This window comes from Diprion similis, chromosome 8 (genome assembly GCF_021155765.1).
Source record: "Diprion similis isolate iyDipSimi1 chromosome 8, iyDipSimi1.1, whole genome shotgun sequence".
In the NCBI taxonomy this organism is placed as follows: domain Eukaryota; kingdom Metazoa; phylum Arthropoda; class Insecta; order Hymenoptera; family Diprionidae; genus Diprion; species Diprion similis.
In genome coordinates, this window is record NC_060112.1 from 22,521,863 (window position 1) to 22,531,070 (window position 9,208).

General features: G+C 41.7%; 1 protein-coding gene across 2 annotated transcripts in view; it reads right to left on the reverse strand.

Moving 5' to 3' along the window:
* The window catches only part of LOC124409571 (agrin-like), a 171,950-nt gene extending 165,169 nt beyond the window's left edge, over positions 1 to 6,781 (reverse strand). For both annotated transcript variants that reach the window (XM_046887277.1, XM_046887276.1), the window contains exons 1-2: positions 6,272 to 6,781; positions 5,243 to 6,238 (exon numbers count right to left, since the gene is read on the reverse strand). In XM_046887277.1, the coding sequence (XP_046743233.1) occupies positions 5,243 to 6,238; positions 6,272 to 6,404 (1,129 nt within the window). In that variant the 5' untranslated portion in view covers positions 6,405 to 6,781. The remainder of the gene's footprint in view (positions 1 to 5,242; positions 6,239 to 6,271) is intronic.
* Between the last annotated feature and the right edge of the window lie 2,427 nt (positions 6,782 to 9,208).

Genomic DNA, 9,208 nt, shown 5'->3' on the forward strand with positions numbered 1-9,208 from the left:
TGAACATATGTGTTACGTAATTTGAAAATTTTAATCCATATGACAGTGAACAACAAAGTAAATTTTATTATCTTTCCGGAAGAAGACTGAGCTTTTGAATTGAGTAAGCTAATCAAAAGAAAAACAAGAATTTGAATTCTACCCATAGACAAATAGAGACATAGAGGTTATATACCTATAATCATTTACTACAAGGTTAGTTTCTGGCGTTTGGTTAAATAATCGAGTGAAATGTGCAGTTTGTTCGTATAACAGCCAGGCGGTGGGATGGTGACGTCGCGTCGGGTTGTGATACGAAATCGAATTTCAGGAAATCCAGATGCAAAATCCTGGCGCTGCTAGATCAGGGTGGAAATTCCTGTGCCATTAAGCCCGGTGACGTGAAGAGAAGGCAGAGGGTAGGATACGGTAAATGTATTGTCGTCGGACAATGCCGGGGCTGATTGCGGGCGGTCAGGCGAAAACTTGACCCGAAAATAAACTGAATCGCTCAAATGCTGTCCACCCTCGGCAAATGCAGCCACTCGGAATGCTCAACAGGGTTCCGAGGTTCCAGCCCCTCGCCTCTCGTTCCATCCCCAGCCTCGCGGTCGCTAGCTGTATATACTATATATACTATACTATATGTATATACATTCACATATACTCGTGCTCACTCTGCACCCTTCCTCTATATATTCCACCATTGTTGAATCAAGTGCTCCACTCTATATCGCCACTGAAATATCTGCATGTATTTCTCTGCAGCCCATTCCGCTGCTCGCTCAACCACCGCCTGCCTGGCTGACTAGTGACTACCGAATGCTGCAATTGCGGCCTGCAGCCTTCGAGTGCCGCGCAATTGACGCGTTTCAGACATTTCAACGTCGTTCCGCAGTCATTGTCATCGGATGTTTTCTAACCCCCGTTCGACGTCCACCATCTTTACGATAACGAACACAACCAACGTCTAGCCTTTGCTGTTTTTGATTTTTTCAAAATTTCATTATTTTCGATTGAGTCAAAATTTTTTTTGCGATTTTACCAACTCTGATATTTTTTCAGATTTTTTATTCAATTGATCAGTTATTTGTAAATGTATAAAGCGATTTTGAAAAGGAACTTTTTTAATATTTACGAAAAATTTTCTCGTAACGTTTTTCTATTCCAAATATTTCGAGACCGGGCCCATGATGGGTCGATTTTTTTTTCATTTTTTTTTTTTTTTAGCATTTACAAATTTTCGGATCGACTTAAAAATTTTTTCATTCGTATGAAAATTCCCGAAAAATTGTCAAGACTTTTGTGTTTCGCTTAGAACATTTCTAGACCGGTTCCATTATGGATCGATTTGTGTCCAATTTTTTTGGCACATTCAATTTTTTTTTATCAACTTCATAATGAAACCGATCTAGATATATTCTTAGTGAAAAATAAAAGTTTTGAAAATTTTCCCGTAATTTTCAGGTCGAGAATCCGTGTGAATTTGGTGTTACAGTACAAAAAGTCGTTTTTCATCGCTTGCACTCCGTTTTTCTCTCAATTTCATATTATTATTATTCCTTTTTTTCACGACAAATTCGGAATTTCTTGCATCACAATAATTTTTTTTCCAAATTGGGCAATAGATGGGTTCTCGTTGAAATAAAAAATACCAACAAATTCACGTCAGCTCTTATACATATTCTTATATTAAATTTAAACAAAAATTCAATCTATATAATGTTTAATTTTTACGATTGCAAATTTTTCCACCGTTTCCTACGTCAAACGTTGTTACTGCAAAGAGTTAAAAAGCTTCCTAGCGCGAATTATTGGCTTTTGAACTAAACTCTGTGCGGCAGAAAACATAATTTCTAATCAAATTTCGATCGACACCAACACGTGCCCAAAACGTCGGAGGTTTTTTGGCGGAATGGGGAAAAAGGGATCAAACGGGCGGACGATAAATAACCACCGACCGTAATAGGAGCAGCGAGAGAAAGTAAAGCTACGAAATGACAATACGATGTAACGTCAAAGCAAGGGTAATAATGGAGGAGAAGAAGAAAAGAGAAAGGAAAAGAAAGAGAAAAAAAAAAAAAAACAAGAAACAGAATTAGGCAAAAAAAAAAATCAAAGTTCGAATTTCAAATCAGGACTGAAGGCATTCATCAAAATTCAGTCTCTTTGTATTTATGTACGTGGTTTATACCGGAGCACCGGCCGTCGGGGATCTTGAAATCAGACACTTTATATTCTTTGGGACTCTGGTGGACTAACAAGCCCAAGACGCTTCTAAATCTCCTGTTCGTTTCTCGTAAGCGATAAAATGAAGAACAAGTACGGGCAGTATGTTCGTTCCTTCGTCCTTGCCCCCTTTTCCTTTTCATCTTATTTCTTTCCTCGTTCATCTCCTAGCCATCCTACACGTACGTATGTATATACGATCATAAGGGACGCAGGGCCACGCAAGTCGCGACCCGTGTAAGAAAAAGCTTCGAGAGTGAGTGAATGAGTGAGTGAGTGAGTGAGTGAGTGAGTGAGTGCGTGTCACGTGCCGAGCATTTGTATTCGGATACCGAGTGTGCCTTACGATCGTTCGCCTATTCTTTTCTTATGATTATCCTCCGCTCCAACGAAATGCACGAGATGAAATTGATCCTGAAATGAGGATTTTATCCGTGCAATAAAAATTTCGTACATGCGACGCAATATTATACAGCAGCAGAGATCTGATACTCAGTGTAATGCGCTGTTATAAATCATCACAATTTCCCCGATCAGTAGAGGAGGGGTTGGCAAAACGAGGATAGGGGGGCAAAATGGGATACCCTTAAAATTTTATAAACAAATTTTATTCTTCAAAATGTTTCTTAAATATCCAAGAATGATTTCCATAAACAATATTGAGCATTATTTTGATTTTTTTTTAAATTTTCAAAGAAATTCCTTTTCCCTGATATCTGAAAATCATTTTTATTTTCTTTGATTACAATTTAAAAAAAAATAATATTTAGCGTATTTGACTCCTAGACAACTAAATATTTCCTCAAGTATCCCGTTCTGCCCTCCCCCTCCCCCTCCCATACATCCGGTGTTTCAAAATTTCGGAATAATATGCTTAACATGACTGAGAAAAATGAAAGCAAATTCGAATTACACTTCTTCTTTCACTTTGGCATAACACTTTCGGTGCTTTTTCTCTACTTGCCCACATATGTATACCCATGTATAAACATAATAAATATATACTTTTCATCCTGTAAATCTGTTTCGAAGCGAAACGGGGCGATTGAATCGCTCAAAATTCAGGTCCCAGTAAAATTTTTTTACGACCCACCCGGCTTCCAGGTTGCCTCATAGTTTTTCCATTCGAATAAGCCGGGAAATGACGTGAACGCGCTTTTTAACATGCGCCAGACGCTCCGCGCCCGGGGGGAAACGTAAAGTCAAGTAAAGTCAAGTAAAGTAAAGAATCGCGACGTTCAAGTTTGAAAGAAAATTTTCAAAGACCTAGGGGAAATTCGTAATCTTTAAAATACCCCTTTTCAAAATGTTTCTGCAGAAAAATGTAGAAAAATTTATAGAAAAAGTTACACGCACCTTTATTATTATTGTTATTATTATTACTATTATTATCATTATACCCTGCACACGCGCGACAACTTTTACAATAAATTCCCCCCCCCCCCCCCCCCCCCGCCCCGTCCAGGATAATATAAGGCGGAAATAAAGTTTCGTCGATTATACGAATTTTTTGGTTGAAAACTCATTATTTTATATATTAAAAAAACTATAAGCGCATTGTAACATAAGTCTAAAAAAGATTATTGGTGTAAAAAAATTTCACCAGAAATGGAGTAAATCTAGATCGACCGTTCGGTTTCGGAAACAGGAGACGTTCTCTCGTTTCTCAAAGGCATCAGACACACAAGACAAACAATTCTAAGAACATCAAGGTTTCAACATTTGACCGAGAAGTTCCCTCGGGTTCTCAAAGGGTCAAGGCTTACGCCATCCCTCGGGCGTTTGGAATCTCCACGTTTTCTTACTTTCATGTTTCAAGTCATGAAAATGCGATGAATTTATTTTGGTCGGTACTCGGGTGTGCGGGGGTGAAATTCGAGTACCTGTAGGTTACGGATGGAAATTTATTTCCAGGATAAACAATACCTCCTGCTTTTCCTTCTGCTTTTTTTCCAATTTGTTACCAAGATATTATAATACGCTTTTTCAAACGCGGAAAGGGAACATAATAATAAGGAGGTAGGGATTACTTACAGGGTTGAAGGGATGGCTGCACGGTGTTAAACATATCTCTCTTTCTCTTTCTCTCTCTCTATATATATATAAGGGATGACCGATATCTGTACTTAATTGCGACTTCTGACAATGAAGGACATGCATAAATATGGAGGCACGAGAGTTAGACTATTAGCGATCCGGTACCGGGAAGCCATAACCGCGCCGCAGGACTGCCATTAATTATTTTAGGGTCTAACCGTAGCGGACAGCTAACCGTCCCGAATCGCGCTCTGTGCCCGGGGAAAACACGTAGGGAAGATACGTTAGCGATGATATAACTTTACCGTGTGTGGTTTTATACGCCGAATTGACAGTCTCGGCACGTAGGCGTAAACCCAGTATATATGTATACATATTATATGTATATACAACCATGTGTACATACACACACACATACGCAGGGAGAGAGAAAGAAAAATTCTGGCGGAGAAATCTCAATGCGTCGAAAAAAGGAAGGGAACAAAAGAAAAAGAATAAGAGAAGAGAAATGTGGAGCAAAAACAGGAACAAATAAAAATAAAAGTAATATTCGCGATGGTACGATTGCCGCAGTTTCGACGCTGCGAGGTGTCTAAAGTAGGATGAAGAGTGATGAAAATAGATTTTACGATAAAAAAAATTTCGGACTCAAGAAATCGCAGAGGTACTTAAGCGGTTGAAACACACCTTTTAGAATTTTCGCCAAAAATTTTAACCGATTTTGGTATTACGGAATAAGAATGTAAAAAAAAAACACAACAGAAAACTATTGGGAGAAAACAAAGTTTTTGCCAAAGTCGTAAAACGATGATGAAAGTAAGTAGATATACACGATAAAAACGAAAAAACCTTAAAGCTCATGCAAACAGTCATACAGCGATAATTCGAGGTACCGTGTGCTTCAAAAGATGTATGTCTCAAACTGTATCAACTTCTATCAACGAATAGCAGCAGCAAAAAATACACAACACAGGCTATACATCTAGGTATTACTCACAGTTAAAGTAAAGTAGAATTCCAGCAACGAGGACGAAAACGACAACAAGGAGAACGAGAAGAAGCAGAAGAATCGTTGGTCTGCACCAGGCACTCTGTCGAGCCTCGGTCTGTCCGCTCTTGGGCGTCCTCTTCTGCTCAACGACGCTAGACTCGCCGCTGACATTGACAACGACACCCTTATACGTGTACTGCGGCAATTTCTTATCGGCAAGAAACCCGTGATCGTCTTCGGGGTCCGAGTAGACCCCATACGCCTCAAAATTGCTCTTCCTGTACCCGTTCGCCTTCTCCAAATTGGCCTGATCGGAGTCCCGGTGTCCAGCTCTCGCGTCCCTGCCGCTTCCCTCACCGAGTTTAAGGGTCTGCTCGTATCCCTTGGGCCCCTCGAACCTCTGGGTGTAGGTCTGCTGCGCGATGTCGTATTTTGGGTCGTAGGCCGCGGCTTGGAACCCAGCCTTCTCGGCCAGGTCGTATCCTTTGGGTCCTGTCTCGTACCGAGGAAGGGTCCCATAGGCTTTGTTGGAGGGGTGGAACTTCGGGTCGTACTTCCTGGGGTCGATGTCGACCCCAGCCGTCCCGAGCTCGTAGGACGAGTCGTGGGTCCGGACACCAGACTCGTAGCCCTTCGAGGTCGCCGGGCCCCGTTCCTTTTTCTCGAGCTTGAGCGTCTCCTCGGCGTACCGGGCCTCGTACTCGTACTCGGGTTCCCCGAGCTCTCGCGAGTACCGTCGTCCTTGAAGGTACTTCGCCTCGTAGGGGGCGTCTAGGTCCGACTCCTGATAGGCCCGCCGATCGTACCGGGGCCCGTTCTCCTCTCGCTCAAGGGCCGCCGACTTCCGGTCCAGCGTCCTGCACCCGTAGGCCCCGCCACTCTCCACCCCCTCGTACTCGAAGTAACGAGATGACCGCCTCTCGCTTCCATAGTCCATCGAGCCCTCGACAACGTTCGGCAATTTGCTGTTCAAGTTTTCTCCGGTACCTAGACCTCCTCCTCCTCCTCCTCCTCCTCCTCCTCCTCCTACGCCACCGTTCACGTGGCTGCTACCACCGCAACTCTCGGCATGCTCGACGAGGTTCGGTAATCTCGACAAGGGGTTGTTACTACCACCACCCGGCGTGTTTTCGGTTAGGTCCAATTTCAGTCCGTTGTTTCGTCTCATTTTTATTAACGATTTGCATCGTTGCTGATCATTGATTAGTCTCTTTTTCTTGTTAATTGCACTTCTTCGAGGCAGTTCTTACGTTCTTACTTCCTCTTCTTCTTTCCCTTCTCCTTACACCTGCACTGCGGCAGTTTTTATCACCCTTGGCTCTCTTCTTCTGGTGTACAGACTTGAAATGATGAGACCAACATATGCGGGCGTCCTTTGTACACTCACGAATTACAAACTGCCGGCCCGCACCTTGGGTTGGTTGGTTTGTTGGTTTGTTGGTTGGTTAGTTGTTAGTTGTTAGTCGTTAGCTTGTGCAGGTTAGCGGCGCGAGCTTCGTGCAGGTTAGGTTTGTTAGAAGGGCGCAATTAGCGCGGGCAAGACCAGTCTGGAAAAAAGAAACAGAGAAAAACGCCGTTAAGTACAATAATATGTCGTACCTCACATGCTTGTGAGAAAAGACACGCGTTTCAAAATTCGACCGAACGCCACTTGTCACCGATTTATACTTAAATTGATGGCTGGATTGTCAATCGCAAGAATAGTAGCGAAGTTTTTTTAACCGTATACCCACTAGTCTGCCAATTTGGAAAAAAAACTTGACAGACATCTCACACGAGGATCATGGGATTCCAAATCTTGACCGTGAAATCCATCTACACCTTATGGATCATCAACACCACCGTCTTGGATTCATCCATCTTCGGAAGCTGATACCTTACATCGTATCGATGAATAAGTTATTTTCGTTTTATCGACAACTAAACGATATTTATTATTTAGTCAATTTAGTAATCGAGAACCGATACATTCTAATATTAAATAAAATTCTAGAAGATCATTCGTGAGCTCCGATATGAAGTGAAAACGCATATGTATCGGATAACGATTTCGCTCTCGTCTTCAGCTCGATTACATTCGCGACACGCGATCCGGCGGTATAATGATTTCGAATGTCCCAGCTGCTTGAACTGGGATGAGGATCAATTACCCTTCGTGCACCATTCGAGCAGGCTTTGGACTAAGTCCTCATTGGCGTGGGTATTATTTAACGAATATGACAACCGGCACATCTGCATGAGTGTAACACAGCTCCTCGCGAAGAACGGAGGTAATTATTCCCGGCTCCTATTCACCTTCGACGTGTAGCAAGATCTCCAATCCCTCGGGATCCACGGGGTTAACCTGATCCAGATACTTAATTACCATTAGTATAAACGGAGTTTGTGGATGGCTAGCGGGTATCCTGCCAATCGAAACCATCGGGACGAAATCCTCTTCGCGTTTCGTCCTCGAGGTAACAATTATCGGGATTACATTAGAAGGATTGTATATGGAAATTGAGCCGCAAGTTAAATTACTATCGAAACTGAAGTTTCAAAAAGTAAAAAACTAAAACTGTGAAATTAGAAAAATTAAAAGCTAAGAAATTTGAAGAGGATGCAATAAATGTCGTATAAGTTGGTGGCTTTTAAAATTTTCAACGGGCTAACCAAAGTAATAAATTTAACACCTAAAGGCGGGGGTAGATCGAAGGAGAAGGTTGTTCTGCATGCAAATATCATTAGTTCCGGGGTGTAACTTCATTTGCGTATATTAAAGGGGTGGATAGCGCGCTTTATGCAAACCAGTCTGGGGAAGAGGAGAGTAGAAGAAGAAGGAAGAGAGGGCAGAGAAAAAAAAAAAATACAAGAGTTGAAATATGAATAGCGAGAAGTTGGCGTTAATTATAAAGGGATCGAAGAACGACGCACGCATCACGAGGGAGCTTGCGGAGAGAGGAAAACTGAAAATCCCCGAGAAAAAAGAGAAGAGAAACGCACGAAATCGGTGATTATCGCTATAATCCAAGACGAAATGGTCGAAGAATGAGGGCTGGTGAAATATTGTGAAAAAGGGAAGCAGAAAAAAAAAGAGAAAAAAAGAAAAAAGTCAAGCATAAAGAAAAATAATCGGTGAAAAGAACCGACGGAAGAAAATCCACAATAAGATACGCTCTCGTATGTACGCGCCATTGAACTTTACTCGTTTTACGACTTTACGCCCGAACGAGTTATTGCAAAGCGTACCTACCACCTCCTGAAAAATCTGCACTCTACATTTTTACGGAAAATTATGGCGAGTAAGAAAAAGAAGAAGAAGAAGAAGAAGAAGAAGAAGGAGAAAAATAAAAACGAAATAAATTTTCCAGAGATGGAAAATGCTGCTTTAATTTCGTTGTACAATACTGTTTTTTTTTTCTCTCTTTTTTTTCTCTCTTTCTCTCATTCTGTGGTTCACCTGTTACAAAAAAAATCAACGTCAAAAACTGTGAAAAATAAGACTATAAGACGCAGTCATTTCCCGATTTTAAATAGCAAATTAGCGTTGCGACTTTCTTATCGCGTATGCAAAACGCGGTTGTTGTTATCGGGAATATTATAATAAATGTATAACCCGTTCGTATAATAACATTCTCTCCAACACAATCGAAGGTGAAATAAGAAGCCCCGTTATATTCGACGAGTATCGCGTAACTATTTCATTTAATGAACCGTTGTCGAAACTTTCGAAGTTATTTGAGGGTTTTGCGGATGGTACTACATTAACGACGGGCGAGGGGGTGGGGGGCTGAATTTCTGACCCCCCTCGATCTCCGCGATCTCAAACTGAACTGAGATCCCTACGTCTGCTATCCGTGTACGTAGTTTTAGTTATGTACTCGGCTTATGTATACACAAGAATGCTCTACTTTGTCCGGGGCGATTCACCGAGAAATTTCTGCAGCAACACCCCACCCACCCAGCTATTAATTTCTCGTTCTAATTAATATT